Raw genomic sequence first — 23,061 nt, 5'->3', positions numbered from 1 at the left:
ATTTAATTTTAGGCTTCTGGCTCTGGTCTCAATCAGCCCTGCCTGCTCTGGGCATTGGGGACTGATTCAACAAATCAAAGATACTTCTTTCTCACTCCCTCTGCCCATACCACTCAGAAAAATTTGAATTTCTCATACAGCCCACTTTCTAAAATATTTTAAAAGTTTTCTAAACAGAAAACTCATTATCTTGCTTTAGGCTATAAACTGAATACAAATTACCACTATACTATTAAACCCAACACTCACAAAGCACCCAAACCAGAATACTAGGTAGTCTAAGCAAAAAGCCCAACAACTGAAGAAAAAAAAAAAACAGAGCAAGGATGGGTAAATAGACAAATGCTTTCCTCCTCGGCTCTGCTAGGTATTGAGACTGCCTTCCTAAACAAAGAACACAAAAGAGTTTATAGTACTGGGCCTGGTGTGGTAGCCTAGTAGCTAAAGTCCTCTTCTGGCATGCATATGGGCAGCACTACTAATCCCTGGAGGTCCTGCTTCCCATCCAGCTCCCTTACTGTGACTTGGAAAGGGGTAGCCCAATGCCCTGGGACCCTGCACCAGCATAGGGACCTGGAGGAGGCAACTGGCTTCAGATTGGCTCAGCTCTGGCCACTGCAGCCACTTGGGAGAGTGAATCAGTGAATGGAAGCTGTTTCTCTGTCTCCCCTCCTCTGTATATCTGCCTTTCCAATAAAAATAAATCCTTAAAAAGTTCATAGTACTTTTTAAGTTTATAGTACCTTTTAAGCTTGCAAAAACATTAGCATATAGTTATTAATCAAACAGGACTGTGTTGTCAGCAAGTACAAAAATCAAAAAACAATTTTGGGGCCCAGCTAATCCTCTGCCCATGAAGTCAGCATCCAATAAAAACACCAGTTCTAGCCCCAGTGGCTCCACTTCCCATTCTGCTTCCTGATTTTAGCCTGGGATAGGGAGAGAATGATCATCTGAGGCCTTGGGCCCCTGCACCCATGAAGGACATCCAGACGCTCATGGCTTCCAACTAGATACTGGCCCAGCATCTGTAGCTGCAGCTCATCAAAGTTCAATTTCCCCTCTGTAACTTTGCCACGCAAATAAATCTTTTTAAAAATTAAATTTTTTTTAATTTGATAGGTTCACCTCCTAAATGCCCACTTTAGCTGGGGTAGACCAGCCCAAAGCCAGGAAAAACCCAGTTTCCCATGTGGGTGGCAGAGACCCAAGTGCTTCAGCCACCACCTTTGCCTCCCAGGGTGTACATTAATGAGAAGCCAGAACTGAAAGCAAAACCACATTCCAACCCAAGGACACTAATAAGGCCTACAGGTGTCTCCAAGCAGTGTACCAAATGCCTGTCCTAAGGACGTTACTCTAAGACTGTCCTAGGGCAGGCTTGTTGGCTCAATTGGCTAATTCGCCACCCCCAAGCATCAGCATCCCATGGTGCCAGTTTATCTCTCAGACACTCCACTTCCCATTCAGTTCCTTGCTGGTTGGCCTGGAAAAGCAGCAGAGTACAGCCCAATGCCTTAAACCCTGCACCCAGGTGGGACCCAGGAAGAAGCTCCTGGCTTCAGGCTGTGTCAGCTACAGCTGTTGAAGCCATGTGGGGAGTAAATGAATAGATAAAAAGATTTGTCTCTGCTCTGTGAATCAGCCTTCCCAATAAAAATATCAAAAAAAAAAAAAGACTGTCCAGTAAAAATAGATTAACCTGATAACATGTACGTCCAACTTCATATTACTTTTCCTGCATCATTTAGTCTAATAACTGTTTCTCTTAATGTTTCTCATATTTAAACCCAAAATCTGAGTCCCAATTTTTCAAGCATTTAAATGCATACCTTATTATAACATTTAACGCTTCAAAATCAATAATAGCAGAATGCACCTCTCCTTTATTATATACCATTTCTAATGAGTCAATTATATTGGGTACCTGAAAGAAACAAACACAAGTCAAATAAACCTGAACTGCTTTTTAATTTCATGTTATTTTCAAGACATAAACTATACTCACCACTTTGGCAACACTCTCGGCAGGAAATGTCTGCTTGGATATCACCCATAGTGCCCTGGTACGAACATTTTTGTCTGAACTTTTAACATGATCATTTAATTGAGAAAGCAGCTCCTGAATATTTGCCTCTGTAATTTAAACAGCTTCAGTTTTTAAATGCAACTTAATCATGTGGAATATTTACAATCTTAGAAAAACAACATACTCTTCAATCAGAAAGGCACATGTATATCCTCACAGCAAACAGAACCACTATGGATATCAAATTTCCTCCCAAAACATGTACTTTCAATCAGAGGGGAGGGAGTATATTCAGAAAAACATCCGCAGACTCCAAGTTAGGTATTTTATGCAATAAAAGTGCAATTAAACATTATTAGGTGTACGAAAACCAAAGACAGTTTTTGGCAAAATACAAATCCTAAAAGTCTTCCTACATGAACAACTTTTATTTATTTACTTAATAGAAAAGAGCAAGACCATTAACTTTTCCTTCTGCGGGGGAAAAAAGAAGTCAAGAGAAAGTTGGAAACCATCCTCTAGTTCACTCCCAAATGCCCACAATGGCCAGCCAAGTTGGCAGCTGGGAAGGCAATCCAAGTCTTCCATGTTAGTGGTACAAACCCAATTACTCCAGCTATACCAGCAATAGCAGGATGCTGTGATCAGAATCTGAGCAGGCAATCAAATGCAGACAGAGCACACACTAGTAGTCTTAACTGATACACTGAAGGCCTGTAGCATGAGTCAAAGCTGTATTTAGGTCTGATAGTGTTGGTCACAAGGCATCTTTCCCAAAAGCAATTTAAAATCTACAGGTTTTTCAGAACAGTACAGAAATAACACTTTTCATGACAGTTGTTAAAGTATAATCTAACAATGATGCAGTAGCCTAGTAGTTAAATCCTTGCCTTGCATGCGCCAGGATCCTACATGGGTACCAGTTAGTATCCCAGCTGCTCCACTTTACTTCCAGCTATAGATGTGTGGCCTCGGACAGCAGCTGACGACATCCCAAAGCTTTGGGACCCTGTACCTGTGTGGGAGACCCTAGGAAGCTATTGGCTTCGATTAGCTCAGCTCTGGCTATTACAGCCACTTGGGGAGTGAACCAGTGGATGGAAGATCTTTGTTAATCTGCCTTTTCAATAAAAATAAGCAAAAATCTTTAAAATAAAGAAAGCCTTAAAATACAGAATAAAAGTATCTACCTGACAATCCTGAGGTAACTTTAGGATTATACAAGCAGAACCCCAAGGCCTGTAGAGCAGCACTACTCAGCTCCAAATTTTGACTGGCAATATGAGTCTATAAAAACACAATCATATATGTAAGTACAATTTCAAACCAACTTTCAGAAATCTTAACTGAACTGAAACAAAATAAACCCCCATATGTTCATTCAACCAACAAAGCTTGCAGTTGTGTGGGAAAACAGTATCAGGCGGTCAAATAATCAAATGCTTAGCAAAGGAGGAAGAAATAGAAAAAAATGAAAGCACAATTTTATTAAAAGATAAAGGACACCTATACATGTGAAAAAGGTCAGTAGATGAAACATACTAAAAGTGAGGCAGGAAATAAAAGAGTAAGGCTCTTCTACCCAGAGTAAGCAATTGCCTGTAATACAAACACGGACATCCTAGCTTTAGCTTTAGAGTGCAATAATACCTCTTGCTCCAAGACATCAGAAAGAGACTGGAATGTAACACTAAGAATATAGCACAGCAATGGGGACCATTGTTCTGCCAAGGGTCATTTGGGTATAACACCATTCACCAGCCTTACAGAAACAACAAAAATCAACCCACTATAAATGACTTCAGTTTCTAGTCTTGCCTATAGCTGTCTTGGAAGGACAACACCAAATGGTTCTGCAGGCCTCACAGTGCCCACAAAACACGCCCCACCCCCCATACCTCACCTGATGCTATGGGTTTTTAACATTACCTCTGCCTTAAAAAATGTAATCCTTATTTTACAGAAAAGAGAATGAAATCCATGTCAGTATAAAATTCAATGTTATCCACACTAAAGATATAAAAGCTAAAAACGGCATTTGTCCAAAGGGTTCTCCACGTATCCCTTTATGTCTTCTACCACCCCTCAGGCTGTTTCTAATTATTTGAAAAAAAGGAATTGATATAACTATACTTCTGATGTACTTTATGTAGTTTCAACATATGCACACATTATGCAATACTCAATGAGAGACAGATCTCCTTAAAACATTTAACACTTGTGCTGAAAAACCAACTATCCCATTTCCTATATTTTCTGCAGAGAACAAACAGCCCATCTACAACTACTTTGCTGGGCAGCAGAACACCAGAAGTTCTTACTCATGAATAGCTGTAGCTTAAGTCATAGTAATTTATCTCCATTGAACCAAATAGCCAAGGAATCCTCAACTGCTATTCTTGACAAGAACAGCAAATGTTCATCATCAGATATATAATATCTTCCTGGAGCACCCCTCTTCATTTCACAGAACCAAACAACACACACTATAGTTAGAGATGCTACATGAACCAATTCAGGAAACAAGGCCTAAGACATTGAGAGCTATCATTGTAATTCCTGGGATCAGCCTTACTACATACATTCGCTTCAAAGTTATTCCTTAACATTGATGCGTCCTAAAATGTGGTAGACTCTTAGATATAATTCTAGAATTCAAAAACAATATAGAAATATTTTTTATCTAAGGTAAAGCTTAATTCACATGGAAGGCTAAGGTTACTGATCTATGACCAATCTTCCACACGCTTACAGATTTACAAGGAACTGTAGTTACAAATCCAATATACAGATAAGGCAACAAGACTCACAAATAAGTACCATGGATCCTGATCCCACATGCCCTCAAAGGCTAAGTACAAGAAGGCATCTTCATCACATCAACTGTACTTATGTAACGTAAGTGGAAAGATGGGATTAACGTTGTTTAAGGTTATGGAACAACCTCACAATGCAGTTCCTTCCTATGTAAAAGCCTTAGAAATACTTTAGAGGAGGCAGTAGCTTAAATATTTTAGCATTCACACAGAAATGCTAAGATATACAGCCATTTGACAAAATGCTTAAAGGTACAAAAACAGGTTCTTAAAAACAAGTGCTCTAAGAAACTTTGGAGACTCAGCTCAAACATTTCAATCTTAACAAAAACCCAGCAACTTATAGAATTGAGGTGTTTTCCGTGTTATAAACCCATTGAGTAGCCAACTGAGGACAAGAACACAGGTCCATAGTTACAGTCTTCTGACCAGTGGCAATAACCGAGGGTGAGTGAAGATCAAAGAAAAAAGTGAACGCTAACTATATAAAACACCAAAGACAATTATAATTTTAGAATCACTTACTTAGAAGTACATTCCCAAAAGGAAAGAAAACAGATTAAATAATCTCTGATCACTGCTGTCAAGATAAGAGCACAGGCTTTGGATTCAAGTGGCCATGGGCGACTTTAGGCAAATTAAATCAATTTCTTCATCTGCAAAGTGGGGATTGAAGAGTAAGCTCGTGGAGATATGGAGGATTAAATGAGAGAAAGCATGGAAGATCATTAAAACACCTGACAATTATGTAATGGATACACAGTACACCATTCAATACAATTGCTTCTAATATACTCTAGATTCAAAATTGAGTCAACTTGTAAAACTTAACAGAAGGTTAAGTCAGTCAATTTACCAAACAATACATACCCTTAAAACTTTATACAACCGAAGAATTTTTTTCTCAACCTCCGTAAGAATTTCTTTTCCACCTTCTCCAGTCATACGACTTAAAAAGCAGAAAAAACAGAAGTTTATGTTCGTGGTAGAATTTTATATGCACTGTACTCATTCACTAAATTACTCCAACTTGCATATCTTCTCAAAGACTGCTTTCTAACTCTTTTAACTCAAGTGATGGAACCGAAATCACACGTAATACTGCAATGAGGAAACTTCAAAACGCTTGTTCAAGATGCAAGTACAAGATAAAATTTTAATGCCAAAAAGCAAAATGAAATCCACATTTCATTCATGTTCATTTTCCATGAACTTACTGAAGGCCATAATTTCAGAGCTGTTTGCCTATGAATTTCATTTTCCACGAAACAAGTACTCAAACCCTCAAAGTAACTGTTGGCATCCATGTTTAAGTTTTGACAGTTTCACTGACTGGAAGGGAAGGAACACTTTCCCAAGTTACCAGCTTACTAACACTACCATCTCCCTAAAACGCTAACATTTTCCACAGCGATACGTGGAAGCATTATACAACTCAAATAAAAATCAGACTACCGCTCCATCAAACCATTCCACATTCCCCCAACACCTCAGACGGTTAGGCTGAATAACACTCCTCCCTTCCACCACTTCCCACCCAAAACTTTTTCCCGGACTCCCGCCCTAATCCCTACCGGCTTCTGGGCTGCAAACGCTGCCACCATACTCGAGGCGAGCACACAGCCCCCGATCCCCCACTCGTCCGCAAGCCCAGCGTCCTCACAGCTCACACCCAGCAGGTCCCAAGGCCAACGCCACCATCCTCCTCCTCCTCCTCCCCTCACCCGTGCCCCGAGCCCCGACCCAGGCCAACGCCACCATCCTCCTCCTCCTCCCCTCACCCGTGCCCCGAGCCCCGACCCACACCGAGCCTCACCTGGTCAGAGCCAGATAAGCATCCACCTGTTCTCCAGGGGAGGCGGAAGAGTCCTCCAGTGTATCCAACAGCGGCGCCAGGGGGCTCCGACCCGGGGCCGTCATGTTGGCCACCCTGAGGCCCGGACCGGAAGGAGAGAAAAACCAATGACCGACGGAAAAGGCCCCCGCGCGGCGGCCCGGCCCCCACACCTGCACGCCCGCGCGGGCCTCGCCTCCCCGGCGTCCGCGCCCCCCGGAGCCCCCGGCGTCCCCGCCAACCCGAAGAACCGGTGCCCCGGCAGCCCTCCTCCCCGAGCCCCGAGAGTCCCAGGCGTCCCCCCACCCCGAGCACCCGGCTTCCCCCCACCCCGAGCACCCGGCGTCCCCCCACCCCGAGCACCCGGCGTCCCCCCACCCCGAGCACCCGGCTTCCCCCCCACCCCGAGCACCCTGCGTCCCCCCACCCCGAGCACCCTGCGTCCCCCCACCCCGAGCACCCGGCTTCCCTCCCACCCCGAGCACCCGGCGTCCCCCCAGCCCGAGCACCCGGCTTCCCCCCACCCCGAGCACCCGGAGTCCCCCCAGCCCGAGCACCCGGCTTCCCCTCACCCCGAGCACCCGGCGTACCCCCAGCCCGAGCACCCGGCGTCCTGGAGTCCCTCCACCCCGAGCCCTGCGCCCCCGGCCCTCCGCCCGGCCTCCCACGCCACCGCGCTCGGGTCTAGCCCGCTCCCGCCACCACTTTCCCGGGCATCTCTCCTCAGAGGGAGGAGACCGGCGAGGGGCGGGAGAAACTCGGGGCGCGAGCGGCCAGAGGCTGCGCCGGGCCGACGGCTTCACGGGGGGCCCAGGCCTTTCTGGTCGTTACTCACCCGCACGGACGAAGGCCCGGGCACGGTGTTCTCGGCCGCGGCAGCAAGACGGCCGCACGCGGGTGCAGCTCGACTTTCCCGGCTCGGGATGTTTACTCACGCGTGCGGCTCGCTCCCTCCGAGGCCAAGATGGCGGCGGGGGCGGGCCCAGGAGCGCGCGGGAGCAGGGCAGGCCTGCCGGGCGAGGCTCGAGCCAATCCAACAGGCCTCGGTGCGTCTGAGCTGTCGATCGTCTCTCTCCTAAGCCAGGCTAGAGCCCGCCTCCCCCGCCCCCTCCCACCCAATCACCTTCAATCAGGTCACCCAATCAGGTCACCTTCAGGTGATGGTATTTTTGCCTTAGGCAAAGAACTTGAAATTCAAAATGTCAGGGAAATGGCCTGGGGTCGCTAGAGTGAACCTACAGAGCGGTCAACCAAGTTTTCAAAATCAGCACTAATCTTATCCAAGTTTTAGCAACGAATCGCTTAGCAAAAGGAGGTAACTTTCTCACTTGGCTTTGGGAGGAACAGCTGTTCTCTCCCTACTTGTTTTCTCTTCCAAAATAGAGCTAAAAATGATACCCTACCTCTGAGGACCAGTGAATTGACAAAAGGTGGGAGAAGCCTAAGGGTACTTAATTTTCAGCCTGCATAAGAGTTGGGAGTGTTCTCATCAGGGTGCAGATGTCTGTACCTTCCCACCCAAACCTGTAGACTTCCCCTAGGGCCCCCCATGCATGCCCTGTTGGACGCCAGGTGTGACAGGAGTGATCTGGCTAGGAAACCACAGGAAACCCTTGTTAACCGCAATAGCAGTCGGATTGAGAACTCCAAGTGGAAGGCTTGTTCAGGGAATCAAACTGAGGATTTAAACCTGCAAGCAGTTGCTTGAACTGGCTGTTCTCCAATTCTGAGTTTCATGGCAGGTTTTAAACTTGTAAAGCACGTGCACTGATCAGGTGTAAACAATACAAATTTTAAAAAAATATTTTTTGGATCTTGATATCATTTAGTTGGTGGTGGGCTCTCCCTTCCCCCTCCCCAAATTCCCTCCTGTTTGCTCTAATATAATATGTCAGATCTGCAGATATCATATATGAATCTTACTCTGTGTTAATCAGTGTTACTTCATACTTACTTGTACCTAATGAAAATACAGATTTACCCCCGGTTCTCAATCACACTATAGAAACCAAACAATACCTGTGGAAAACTGGAAAGTACCTGGCAATAACCGACAGGTGAGTATGGCTGCAGAAAGTGTGTCTCCCCCTCCAACTCATCTGCTCCACCGTATATACGGAGAGAAGCCAACAATCCAGTGGTTAATGGGTCTTTCTACAACGGCTATAACACACAAGGCTTACTTTTCCTACATCTTTCTTTTAATTCCTTAAACAATTTAAAAAGACTTATTTACTTTTATTGGAAAGGCAGATTTACAAAGAGCTTCCATCTGCTGTTTCGCTCCCAAAGTGGCCGCAATGGCTAGAGCTGAGCTGATCCGAAGCCAGGAGCCAGGAGCTTCTGCTGGGTCTCCCACACAGGTGCAGGGTTGGTAGGCTTTGAGCCATCCTCTACTCCCTTCCCAGGCCACAAGTAGGGAGCTGAAATGTAAGTGGAGTCGCTAGGATGTGAACCAATACCCATATGGAATCCCAAATGTGCAAGGTGAGGGTTTAGACACTAGATTATTATGCCAGACCCACATTTTTTTTTTTTTTAGGAAAAAAGAATTATTTGAAAGACAGGATAACACAGGAGAAAATTTCCATCAGCTGATTCACACTCCACTCCAAATGCCTGCACCAGCTGGAGCTGCATCAGGACAAAGAGCCAAGACCTGCCTATATCCCCCCAACACTCAGGCTGTTATTTACTGCCTTGCTAGCTACTTTAGCAAGGATCCTGGACCTGAAGTGGAGAAGCTACTGCTGGAACCGAAGTTCCACACGGGATGTAGCTGTCCTAGATGTGCCACAATGCCTGCCCAACTCACTCCTTCCTAAGGTACAGTAGATGCTTCTCTGTTATCTGGGAACCACTGCAAGCCACCTGCCATCAGCATCCTGGCAGGATTTCAGTTCACACCCTTAGTGAAAATCAGTTCTCCTTCTTATCACCCTGCAGCTCCCCTTTTCATGTGTCTCCGAGAGTGCCCCCAAATTGTACTGAATCTAGACCTAGCCCGAAAGCCCAGCAGAAACAGCAACTTTCCACTCTTTTCTGGAGTTCCGGAAGTCAGTGCATTTTTAAAGGAAAAGAACTTACTAGAAAATGAATGGAATATCTGGGCAGGTTAGCAACACTTAAATACGGGTCATAATGGAGCCCCTTGTGTTGAGCAGGGAGGGGCTTGGAATCCTATGACTTTCTATGGTGTCTATGATGTTAGTGGAAGTGGATCTTAAGCAGATAACTGCATCTAGTCAATATTCACCCTGCCTTATTTTTTCTAGCACTTAACACCACCTGTAGCTATTATAGATCTATTTTTTAGCCTGCCTCTGCCCACTAGAATGCTAATCCTATGAGGATAGGAATTCTTGCTTTATTAACTTTGCCCCCTTAATTTCTCATTTATGAAGGAGGTAGTAGTCATGTTGCTTGTACATCTTTCAAATGAATTATGCTATGAGTTTCATAAATTGCTTTCATAATTCATTGTTGTCACTCCTCTCCCAACTCACTCCTGCCCCAACTCTTCCCAACTCTTCCACTCCTGGCATAACATGCAAGCCTGATGGCTGACCCACTGCTCACCCTTTATATCCAACCTAAATTCCCCATTATCAGGTTCTGAACGGTCCACCAGGGTCTCCAATCTTTCTGTACTGGAAGATGCCTCATTTTACAAAGTGTTCTTTTTCAAAACTGATACATCAACTAAAATCTCATTTCTAATAAAATGAAATACTAATAGCACATGGCTGTTAAATGCTGCTCTGTAGTAGTTTGAGAACATTTTACTGCTCTGTACGTTGTGATTTATATATAATAGGGAAAAGTAGCTTTTGAATCTTGAGATACTATATAAATTTGGGACTTATCAATTTTTTCCTTTTCTCACTGACACCCATCACGATTTGTACATTACTAATACTATGAGAAGGGAGTGGTTCATGAACAACTTTGAGCAAGACATAACTTCTCACTCACTGTAATACTCCAAGATACACGATTATCTAAACATGATTCTTCACAAAGCAGCGCAATGGCTCAACTGGCTAGTCTTCCACCTAAACGTGATAGCATCCCATATGGGCCCCACTTTGCATCCTGGCTGCTCTACTTCCCATTCAACTTCTTGCTTATGGACTGGGAAAGCATTAGAGGACGGTCAAGAGCCTTGGAACCTGCATCCAGGTAGGAGACCTGGAAGAAACTCCTGGTTCCTGTCTTTGGGTTTGCTCAGTTTTGACTGTTGAGGCCATTTAGGAAGTGAATAGAAGATTTTCTCTTTCTGTTTCTCCTTATCTCTGTAAATCTGTCTTTCCAATAAAAATAAATCTTAGAAAAGAATTAGATTCTTTACTTCAGTAAAGCAATAAAGAGTATACAAAAAAATTATAGACTGGAGCCAAATGGTGGCCTAGAAGCTAAAGTACCCATCTTGAATGCACTGAGATCACATATTGGCACCAATTCTAATCCCAGCAGCCCCTCTTCCCATCCAGCTCCCTGCTTGTGGCATGGGAAAGCAGTAGAGGACAGCCCAATGCCTTGGGGTCCTGTACCCATGTGGGAAACCCAGAGGAGGCCCATGGCTCCTGGCTTCGGATTGGTTCAGCTCTTGCTGTTGCGCTCACTTGGGAAGTGAACCATCACACAGAGGATATTCCTTTCTGTATCTCCTCCTCTCTGTATTTGCAATAAAATAAATAAAATATGTAAATGTATAAATACATCTTTTTAAAGAATGAGCTACAAGAGTTCTGAGAAACTTTCAAAGCATTACCCAACTTTATACTATTTTTTAAACTTTTTAAAAATTTTATTTTATTTTATTGAAAAGGCAGGTTTACAAAGTGAAGAAGAAACAGAAAGATTTTCCATCCACTTGCTCACTCTCCAAATGGCCACAATGGCCAGAGCTAAGTCAATCTGAAGCCAGGAGACACCTCCAGGTCTCTCACGTGGGTGCAGGGTGCCAAGGCTTTGGGCCATCTTCTACGCTTTCCCAGGCCACAAGCACGGAGCTGAATGAGAAGTGGACAGCCAGGACATGAACCGATGTCCATATCGGATGCCAGAGCTTGTGGGTAGAGGATTGACTAATTGAGTCATTGTGTCTGTCCCTTTTGAATTTCTTTTTAAAAAGTCCCTCTTATCTATTTAATTGTTTTATCTTGTTAAATGTTTTCAATAATTTATTTTGATTGCAAGAATTTCAGAGAGGGATGACAGACCTTCCATCCATTTGTTCACTCCTCAGGTGGTCACAATATTAAGGGCTTGGCCAGGCTGAAACCAGGAAACAGGAGCTTCTTCCAGATCTCTCGCCTGGGTACAGGTACTTGGGGCATCTTCTGCTGCTTTTCCCGACTCGTTAGTAGAGAACTGGATTAGTAGTAGAGTAGCCAGGCCTTGAAGCAGCATCCTTCTCTGTGATACTGCGGGTGCACCTGCTGATATTGCTAGTAGCAGCTTAACCCACTGTGCTGCATTCCCAAACTTCTTAATTGAAAACAAGCCAAAAAAAAAAAACAGTGGTTTTTTTTCATCTACTTGAAAAATGATGATATGGGCCCAGCGTGATAGCATAGTGGTTAAAGTCCTCTCCTTGAATGTGCTGGGATCCCATACGGACACCAGTTCTAATCCTGGCAGTCCTGCTTCCCATCCAGCTCCCTGCTTGTGGCCTGGGAATGCAGTGGAGGACAGCCCAAAGCTTTGGGACTCTGCACCCACGTGGGAGACCTGGAAGAGGCTCCTGGCTTTGGATTGGCTCAGCTCCAGCTGGTGCGGCCACTTAGGGAGTGAACCATTGGACGGAAGATCTTCTTCTCTGTCTCTCCTGTCTTTATATCTGCCTTTCCAATAAAAATAAATCTAAAAAAAAACTTTTTTTAAAAGAAAAATGATGACACACAGAGAGAATGCCTTTCCATCTTTTGGTTCTCTCCTAAATGACTACAGTAATTAGAATCATCCTCTGCTTCTCAGGATCTGTTAGGAGGGCGCTGGGTCAGGAGCAGAGTAGCAGGGCCCAATCCTGCACCCTGACATGGGAAGCTGCATCTCCAGTGACAGCCTGACTCACTACAATATCAGGCTATCCCTAGCTTCTGAATTTGATTTCCTTATTATTTTTTAGAGATTTATTTTAATTATTTGAAAATGAGAATTACGGAGAAAGAGGGAGAAGCAGAGGGAGAGGGAGAGTGAGTAAGAGAGGGAGATGTTTGGTTCACTGGTTTACTCTCGAAATGTGCAATGGTCAAAGCTGGGCAGGGCTCAAGCCTGGAGCCTAGAGCTGCTTCCATGGCTCCCACATGGGAACAAGGGGCTCAAGTACTTGGGCCATTTTCTGTTGCTTTTCCAGGCACATTAGCAGGAAGTTGTTTGGAAGTAGAGCAGTTCGGTAGACTAGAACCAGTGCCCACATGGGATACTTCCACCAGAGGAATCAGACATCGTTAGAGAAACGGCTCCTCTCCTGAAACCCCCTTCCAGGCTGCCATGGCAGGGGGTTTCTGTCAGGCTCTGCTCAAGCCTTGGGCCATCCTCAACTGCTTTCCTAGGCCACAAGCAGGAAGCTGGAAGGGAAGTGGAGCAGTGGGGATATGAACTGGCACTCGTATGGGATCCTGACGAATATAAGACAAATACTTTAGCCACTAGACTACTGCACTGGGCCAAAGAACCAGTTTTAAACTCATTCATTTGACTGGGCCCGGTGCAATAGCATAGTGGTTAAGGTCCTCGCCTTGCATGCACTAGGATCCCATATGAGTGCTGGGATTAGAACCGGTGGCCCACTTGCATCCAGCTCACTGTGGCCTGGGAAAGCAGTCAAGGACAGCCCAAAGCCTTGGGACCCTGCACCTGAGTGGGAGACCCAGAAGAGACCCTGGCTCCTGCCTTCGGATTGGCTCAGCTCTAGCTGTTGCGGTCACTTGGGGAGTGAATCATCGGACAGAAGATCTTCCTCTCTGTCTCTCCTACTCTTTGCATATCCACCTTTCCAATAAAAAGAAATAAATCTTTAAAAAAATAAACTCATTCATTTGATAAAACACAGGTCACCTTAGTGAACCTGCTTTGGTAAGCTGACCGATCCACCAACCTCTGCTTTCAGAAAGTTAGCCGATCAAGGATGAATTCACTCTGAAATAATGTGCTCCAGTATACCAGCCAATCAACAATAGGCTTACCATGTAATCAGTCTTTTCAGATGCTTGCCAAACCACTTATACCCCAAAAGTTCATGCAGTGTTGAACTTTGGTCCACACTAGGAGAGGACAGCAGCCTGTTCTGCTAGGGGACTGCCTGTCCCACATTGCACTTTGTCAACTAGAACGAGCAAGGTCAGCTTTATCCTTGTGTCTTTGATACTAAATGGAATTCTAAAGGCTCAGGAAAATCCTTTTGGGGACTCCTTGGCAGCTCTGCCAGCGGTTTTTGGATCGATGCGTGTGCTTACGTGGCGCTTTGTGACCGTACTTCATTGGTCTGTCAGATCAATTGCCAGTTGAATCAGTCTCAGTAGTCATCTGGGCTCTATTTCATTGACTACTTACTGCTTCTTTGCTACATTCTTCTTTGCTAGGGTTTGTAAGCAGGTATAGCATGGCAGAAGACCACTAGGCTTAGGTTTTTGTACAGATTAGACCTTTGATGAGAAAAAGCATCATTTACTAATGAGCATGGATGTTTAATAAGATTATTTGACTTTTTGCTTTGGAAGTACACCATTTGAAAATCTGTTTGCTATAAACCTGCTGTTTCTTTTCTTTCTTTTAGAAAAAAAAAATTTAAAAGATTGATTTATTTGGGCCCGGTGGCGTGGCCTAGCGGCTAAAGTCCTCATCTTGAACATGCCAGGATGCCATACGGGCACTGGTTCTAATCCCGGCAGCTCCACTTCCCATCCTGTTCCCTGCCTGTGGCCTGGGAAAGCAGTGGAGGACAGCACAAGGCCTTGGGACCCTGCACCCATGTGGGAGAACCGGAAGGAAGTTCCTCGTTCCCGGCTTTGGATCAGTGCAGCACCAGCTGTTGCAGTCACTTGGGGAGTGAATCATCAGACGGAAGATCTTCCTCTCTGTCTCTCCTCCTTTCTGCATATATGATTTATTTATTTAATTATATTTCTTGGAAAGTCAGATATATAGAGAGGAGGAAAGAGTAATCTGCCATCCACTGAAACACTGCCCAAGTGGCTGCAATGGCCAGAGTTGCACTGGTCAGAAACCAGAAGCCTCTTCCAGGTCTCTCACACCAGTACAGGGTCCCAAAGTTTGGGCCATCCTCGACCACTTTCTCAGGCCAGAAGCAGGCAGGTGAATGGGAAGCTGAGCCATCTGGATTAGAACCGGCGTCCATATGGGATCCTGGTGCATTCAAGACAAGGACTTTAGCTACAAGACTACCATGCCAGGCCCTTTTTGAGAATTGATAACATGGGGAGAATCAAGATGGCAGAATATGGTAAGGACACATCTAAACTGATGGAGAAATGTTAGCAGTGTGAAGCAGAAAGGGCATATTCCAGGACATGCGAGAGGACAGAACAATACCAAAGGGGTACCTGGAGACTGATACATACAGGAAAGCAGCAAACACAACAGTGTGGTCTTGCAGTGACTGATACCACATTGCCATTCAGCAAGTGGCAATCTGAACTGCACCAGCAGCCAGAACTCCACCAGCAACAAGGTGGGAAGGGATGTTACCTGGGAGCTCTGGAGGTGAACCCAGACAAAGAACTGTCTGTCCTGTTGGTCTGTTGGATTTGATCAGGAGAAGAGACAGAGTGGCAGGTTCCAGATGGGCAGTACGGGAATAGGGTGGATTTCACAGCCAGTCCACCCTCTAGAGCCAAATCGGGCACCATTTTGTGTAGGGAGGCAAGGACTATGGACATGCACTGAGCTGGGAGTGAACTCATTTCTGGCTCAGCGAACTGCAACAAAGTGACATCCTTCAGGTTCCACCCAAGATAGGTCTCAGGATCCCTCAGACCTGATAGCCAGCAGTTCAAGAACTCTAGTAGTGGCACATCAGGAGCCATTTGTTACCTATGACTAATTGCAAACTGAATATAAAGAATCCTATCAGGCCCAGCGTGATACCTAGTGGCTAAAGTCCTCACCTTGCATGCACTGGGATCATATGGATTCCAGTTTGTATTTTGGCTGCTCCACTACTCATCTAGCTCCCTACTTATGGCAGTGGAGGGGTAGCCACATGCTTGAAATCATGTACCTATGTGGTTAACTCCAGAAGAAGCTCCTGGCTCTGACTGCAGATTGGCTCAGCTCCGGCCATTGTGGCCATTTGTGAAGTGAACGGATGTAATATCTTTGTCTGTTTTCTCTGTGGATCTATCTTACAAGTGAAAATAAGTGAATCTTTAAAAAAAAATCACTAGGAAGGGCCAAGATAAGCTAAGCCGCATGACAGTTAGCCAGAGGGAGCTGAGTTTACCAGCCCTGCCTGTGGTTCCTCCTGAACCACAAGTCCCTGCTTCCATGTAGCAGAAAACCACAGCTTCTGTGGTTTCACTGCTTGGAACCAATGCCAGTTGAAATAACAAAAATAGATATCATCTGCCTCCCCATGATTTTCAGTTCATAACAAAATTACCATGATTGTCAACCTGCTCCATCATGCGCCTGATGTCATAGCACTTCCCAAAAAGGGCAAGGGTATTACTCAAGCCACCAATCCCCAAACTCCACTGTTTCTGAGTACACAATTTAGCCCTACTTACCAGACACTTTAGCCTGTGCCTGAACCTTGCTGAGTGCAATTCTGTCTTGAGTGTGCACTCTTTTCTTTTCTTTTCTTCTTTTGATACAGGTTAACTTTTTATTATTATTATCTTTTCAAAAAAATTTTTGCCTTTTATTTTTATTATTATCATTTTATGATATAGTTCCATAGGTCCTGGGATTTCCATTACCCACTCTCCAAGTTACCCCACAATCGCTGAGTTCCTTTGTATTATTACTATAATGTAGTGGTTCATAAACAGTCATATGTCCATCATTGCGGGCATGGACAATGGCAAAGAGTCCAGCATTCTATTGTCAAGATATATTTAACAGTTTCATTGGAAGTCCATCTTTGATCTGGAAGTAGAGACGCATACTGCATTGTATCCTCATGTGTGGATATGACAGTCTCCATTACACAGTTACTATACATCCCCTTCAATGAAAAGCAACAAAATCAACAACAGATAGAAAAATAGAAATTGATAAAGCCATGAATTTAATAACATGATACTGGATATGATAGTCTCCATTACACAGTTACTGTACATCCCTTAAATGAAAGGCCACAATACAAAATCAACAACAGGAAGAAAAGAAGAAATTAACAACACCATGAAGTTAAATGATATGCTCTGAATGAATAATGTGTCATTGAAGAAATGAAAAAGAAAATCAAGAACCTTCTTGAAGAAAATGATGCTACTGTATGATCTATGAGTCAGTGAAGAATTTAATGAGGAAGAAAGTATTTTGAAGAGATGAAACTAAATAAAAAAATCAAAATCCATGAAATAATTTCTGCTGATCTTTGTTGGCGAAATGTATCTCCAGTAGGCAGCAAATACATGGGTTTTGTCATTTAATCCAGTCTTCTCATCTATGACATTTGATTGAGTTTAAGCCATTTATATTCAGAGTTCATATGAATGGGTGGTAATTTGGTCCTGTCATTTTAGTAATGAGTTGTTAATTGATTTAGTCTTCTGTTGTTATTTTACTGGGATGTTTTTCACATTTGCTTTTGGTTTTGCTGGATGCTATTCCTTTTCTCAGTCAAGAGAACATCTTGAAGTATCCTTTGTAGGGCAGGTCTGAAAGAGGCAGATTCTTTTCATTTTCTTTACCGTTGTTAGAAGAATTTTATTTTCAAAGACAAAGGAAAGCTTTGCTGGGTACTTTATACTGGGCTGACAATATTTTGCTTTTAGAATTTGAAATATTTAGCTCCATTGTCTTCTGGCCTGTAGAGTTTCCTGTGAGGCATTTCCTGTGAGTTTAATTGGCATTCCTTTACATGTCAACTGATTTTTTTTCACATGCATATTTAAGGATCTTTTACTTATGTTTAATTGAAGAGAGATTGATTATCATGTATCTTGGTGAAGATCGCTTTTGGTCAAACCTGTTGGGAGTTCTGTGCCCCTCCTGGTGTTGTTTCCCAATTCTTTCTCTAGATTAGGGAAATTTTCCCTTATTATTTCTTTGAATACACCTTTAATCCCAGCTCTCTTTCTGCACCTTCTGAGACTCCCATAACTCTTGCATTGGGCCTTTTAATAGTATCTTTCAATTCTTGAATCCTGTTTTTAGCTTGAGCCAGCTCTGCTTCCACTTTTTTGTTTGTTTCCTCCTGGTAACAGGAAATATCTTCTAATCCTAAGATTCTTTCATCTGCTTCATTCATTCTATTTTGGAGACTCTCCACGGTACTTTCAATTTGCTCCACTGTATTCTTCATTTCTGATATATCAGCTTTCATTGGATTCATTTCCTATGTGACATATTCCTTAAATTTCTTGAATTCCTGTATTAAATGCTTCTCATTGTTGATAAGAAGCTTTATAACAAGCATTTTGAATTCTGTATACCCCATTTTCTTGATGTATTCCTCAGTTAATTCTGAGGTTGGACAAAGACTTTTGCTCCTTTGCAGGGGAGTCTTTGTTCTATTTGTTGTGCCTTTGTCGCTTCGTTTTTTTGCTCTTGGTCATTGTATTTCTAGTTATCAGATTCCTCTCCTTGGGACCAGTTTCTAAGCTGTGTCACTCACAGGTCTACAATTTAATTTTACTTATTGTGTCTGGCACATGGCTCTTTGTTTGCAGTCACTTGTACCACTCCTTCCAGCATGTTCCAGGTCTGGGTTCTTGTGTTAGATTTCCATCCTGGTCTCCGTAGCCCCAGCTCCTGACTTACCACTCTCTGTCTTCTGTGATACCATTCTGAGGCTGCACCAATGTACCCCTTTGTTGTTGTTCTGTCCTCTGTACAACTTTTCTCCCACTTCTGTTATAGTAGTTCCCAGGATTGGGGAGACATCAGCAGTTCTATATAACTAATTTTTTTGTGGTGCTGATCTTGCCAGAACCTGTTGGCCATTAGGTCTGAGGGCCACATGGACCTATTTTGACCTGTACAATGCCAAAGTCGGTATTATTTTTCCTGTGGGTCCAGTGCAAGGTACTGAGCTCAATGAGTTCTTGCCAAGCTCAGCGCATGTGCAGGTCACTTTCGTTCCTGCAGTTTTAAAGTTTTTCCACACTGTACCAAATGGCTCCTGATGTGCCACTACTAGAGTTCTTGAACTGCTGGCCATCAGGTCTGAGGGATCCTGAGACCTATCTTGGGTGGAACCTGAAGGATGTCACTTTGTTGCAGTTCGCTGAGCCAGAAATGAGTTCACTCCCAGCTCAGTGCATGTCCATAGTCCTTGCCTCCCTACACAAAATGGTGCCCGATTTGGCTCTAGAGGGTGGACTGGCTGTGAAATCCACCCTATTCCCGTACTGCCCATCTGGAACCTGCCACTCTGTCTCTTCTCCTGATCAAATCCAACAGACCAACAGGACAGACAGTTCTTTGTCTGGGTTCACCTCCAGAGCTCCCAGGTAACATCCCTTCCCACCTTGTTGCTGGTGGAGTTCTGGCTGCTGGTGCAGTTCAGATTGCCACTTGCTGAATGGCAATGTGGTATCAGTCACTGCAAGACCACACTGTTGTGTTTGCTGCTTTCCTGTATGTATCAGTCTCCAGGTACCCCTTTGGTATTGTTCTGTCCTCTCGCATGTCCTGGAATATGCCCTTTCTGCTTCACACTGCTAACATTTCTCCATCAGTTTAGATGTGTCCTTACCATATTCTGCCATCTTGATTCTCCTCAGCCTGCACTCTTCCTTGAGTGTATATTTTGGCTTTATATAAGTTCAAGTTCTCAGATGGCAGATGTGCGTAGAGAGGTACAAGGAGATAGAAGAAGAAATCATCCATCCACTTGCTTGTTTGCTCCCCAAAATAGCAGCAATGCTCAGGGATCAGACTTAATCAGTAGCCAGAAACACCCATTCAGATCTCACCCAAGGGTCTCAGCACTTGGACCATCTTCCTAGGCACATTAGCAGAAATCTTGGTTGGAACCAGAGCAATCAGGACTCAAACAAGCTGGAATGCTAACCCCTGTACTTTGGCTTTGCATGTAAACGAATCTTATGTCTCTGCTGACTTTTACTCATATCTTGCTCTTAAATTCCTTTTGGAGTTAGAGCTGAACCTGGAACCAGCCTTACAACAGCAGTGGGAAAGTATAGTCCTGAGAAAGCCCTTAGAACCATGATTGTAGGTGATTCCAGAATGCAGAGAAGGGGGTTGGGAAGCCCTTTCTATGTATAGTAAACATCCAGTATGTTGAAAATTGTGAGAGGGTTCCAGCAATGTAACTAGTTACACATAATATGTTGAAAACTTACTCACCCAACAGCCTTTTTTGGTTGACTTGTGGTCTGGCCAGCTGCAAGTGCTATGTTGCAAGATGAATTTTCATAGAAACAAACTCTGGTGAGCAATGCCTTTCAAGTTCTCTGCTTCTGCTTCTACGCCCCCCTCTTGCCTAAGTCCTACACTTTAGGTTGGCCAAGGCTCATCCTCTGGTGTTCTTGCTTAGCACCAGGGGTGGTACCTGCTCTGTAAGCCGGCTCAGATCGCCTTACATATTCACATTTCATCCATGTCCCTTGGTTTCTCTACAAAGTGACAGTATCATTTTTTTTAAAAGATTCATTTATATTTTTATTGGAAAGGCAGATGTACAGAGAGGAGGAGAGACCGAGAGGAAGATCTTCCATCTGATGATACACTTCGCAAGTGACTACAATGGTCAGTGCTGAGCCAATCCGAAGCCAGGAGCCAGGAACCTCCTCCCTCCTGGTCTCCTACACTGGTGCAGGGTCTCAAAGCATTGGGCCGTCCTCGACTGCTTTCCCAGGCCACAAGGAGGCAGCTGAATGGGAAGTAGAGCTGCCAGGACTAGAACCAGCACCCATATGGGATCCTGACGTGTGCAAGGCGAGGACCTTAACTGCTACACTATCGCGCCAGGCCCTGGTTTATGGTTTTTAAGTTGGTTGAACTATATATATACACACATATATTTATATATATATATAAATATGTGTATGCTGTGATTCCATTCTTAGTTAAAAAAAAAAAAGCTAATTCTTAGGATGGCTCAATGGCTCAACTGGCTAATCCTCTACCTCCAACCGTGACATCCCATATGAGTGTTGGTTCATGTTTGAGCTGTTCCACTTTCCATCCGGTTCCCTGCTTGTGGCTTGGGACAGCAGTGGAAGTTGGTCCAAGTCTTTGTGATCCTGCACCTACATAGGAGACTCAGAAGAAGCTCCTGGTTTCTGGCTTTGGATCCACTCAGCACCAGACATTATGGGCATGTGGAGCATGAAATAGCAGATGGAAGATATTTCTGTCTCTCCTTCTCTCTGTAAATCTGCCTTTCTAATAATAAGAAGTAATTGTTAAAGCTAACTTTTTTTTTCTTTTACCTAAGGATCTTCTATGTGTCAGTTACTATTACACTAACTGTGGCTACTGTATTGTTCAACAAGAAGCAAAAAGTCACAGAGTTTTCTTGGTAGTGGAAGAAAGAAGATAGGAAAATAATTATAGGTAGGCTAAACAACAGTCAGTCCTCAAAATACAAAAAAAAAAAAAAAAAAAAAAGGACAGAAGTGAGTATGAAATTTTAGAGATGGTTGTTGAAATAAAGGGCCCAGGAAGACTTTGACAAGAATGTGACTCTTGAGAAAACAGCAGAGGAAGTGGGGAAGAGGGCTCCAAGCAGAGAAGCAGCGTGGGTAAGGGACCTGAGGCAGAGGGAATGTGCAACTGTGTGGAGTACTTTAAAGACACGGTGTTCCTGGGATGGAGATAATGTGGTGGGTGTGGGGTCATGAGCCAATAAGGAATGAGATAGGAGAGGTAGTGGAGGCCAGGTCCTTTGAGCCGCAAGAATGATTGTCCTTTTCCTCTGATGAGATGGGAAGCTGTCACCACCACCATCATCAGCTCACTGTCATTGTAAATGTTCTTGCTTGTTCTTTAACAAAGACCCAAAAACTAAAAAACAAAAAGCATTGGTTATTACGAAAGTCAAGAGAAGCTTTTTAAGATTATTTTATTACTGGTCCTCATTTACTGCAGGAGGGATAGAATGTCATACAACAATGTGTCGTGCAGCTCAGACGCTGGATTATACAATTTGTTTTAGATGAACTCTTTGATTCAGCTAAGTCTGGTGCCATGAAACTTGCCACTGCTAGCGAAGTTTTCCCAAAGCTTGTATTTCAAGGAGTTCACTTTTCAAAGCTTAAATTTTGAGGAATCTAAGCTTTGTGGGCTCTTCTATTAATTTCCTTTGTTGGACAATTGCTAGAAGAAAGAAAAATAGCTATGGATATATATATATATATGTATATAATTTTTATTTGAAAGGAAGAATTACACAAAGAGAGAAAGAGAGGCAGAGAGAGAGCAAGAGATCTTCCATCTGCTGGTTCACTTCCCAGATGGCCACAATGGCCAGAGTCGAGCTGTTCCAAGACCAGGAGCCAGCAGCTTCTTCTGAGTCCAACACATAGGTGCCCAGGAATTGGTGGCTGCATCATCACCTTTGAAACAATCTCTGTTCTGTTATCATTTTGTACAATCCGGGGCAGACCAGATCTCTATAAATATGTTCTCAGCAGACTTTTGATGACTTAACTTCTTTTTCTTTCAGCAGGGGACAGCTTCTATTCACCCAGTGAAGATGCCAGAATCATAGGAGGCTGTTTCAACCTGCTGGGACTGTGGGCCTAGCTGGTATGTTGATCAGCCAATCTTCTTGTCTTATCTGTAGCACTTTAGCTAGCAGAGGCATAGGAGGGCTGCTCTACACATTAGTTTTTAAGGCAATAGGCACATGATTTAATATTTTATGTTTCCTCATCCATCCAAGGGTTTTGATGACCTTAAGCAACCAGTTATACATGTAACTTTGCCATAATGTGTATTGGGCATACACATATGTTCACCATGGACATATAGAATAACAGTCCAGGGCCCGGCACCGTGACCTAGCACCTAAAGTCCTCACCTTTAACGCACCAGGATCCCATATGGACACTGGTTTTAATCCCGGTAGCTTCACTTCCCATCCAGCTCCCTGCTTGTGGCCTGGGAAAGCAGTCAAGGACGGCCCAAAGCCTTGGGATCCTGCACCCGTGTGAGAGACCTGGAGGAAGTTCTGGCTCTTGGCTTCGGATTGGCTCAGCACTGACCGTTGTGGC

General features: G+C 44.0%; 1 protein-coding gene across 3 annotated transcripts in view; it reads right to left on the bottom strand.

The window, feature by feature from the left end:
• RIF1 (replication timing regulatory factor 1) overlaps positions 1–7,612 on the bottom strand; it is a 65,596-nt gene extending 57,984 nt beyond the window's left edge. For all 3 annotated transcript variants that reach the window (XM_040971559.1, XM_040971558.1, XM_040971560.1), the window contains exons 1-6: positions 7,515–7,612; positions 6,662–6,775; positions 5,716–5,794; positions 3,220–3,316; positions 2,009–2,136; positions 1,833–1,927 (exon numbers count right to left, since the gene is read on the bottom strand). In XM_040971559.1, the coding sequence (XP_040827493.1) occupies positions 1,833–1,927; positions 2,009–2,136; positions 3,220–3,316; positions 5,716–5,794; positions 6,662–6,765 (503 nt within the window). In that variant the 5' untranslated portion in view covers positions 6,766–6,775; positions 7,515–7,612. The remainder of the gene's footprint in view (positions 1–1,832; positions 1,928–2,008; positions 2,137–3,219; positions 3,317–5,715; positions 5,795–6,661; positions 6,776–7,514) is intronic.
• Between the last annotated feature and the right edge of the window lie 15,449 nt (positions 7,613–23,061).

Source organism: Ochotona curzoniae, unplaced genomic scaffold (assembly GCF_017591425.1).
Source record: "Ochotona curzoniae isolate NIBS_2020 unplaced genomic scaffold, NIBS_Ocur_1.0 contig_2210, whole genome shotgun sequence".
In the NCBI taxonomy this organism is placed as follows: domain Eukaryota; kingdom Metazoa; phylum Chordata; class Mammalia; order Lagomorpha; family Ochotonidae; genus Ochotona; species Ochotona curzoniae.
The sequence above is the reverse complement of the archived record's forward strand: the minus strand, read 5'-3'. Positions and strand labels throughout refer to the sequence as shown.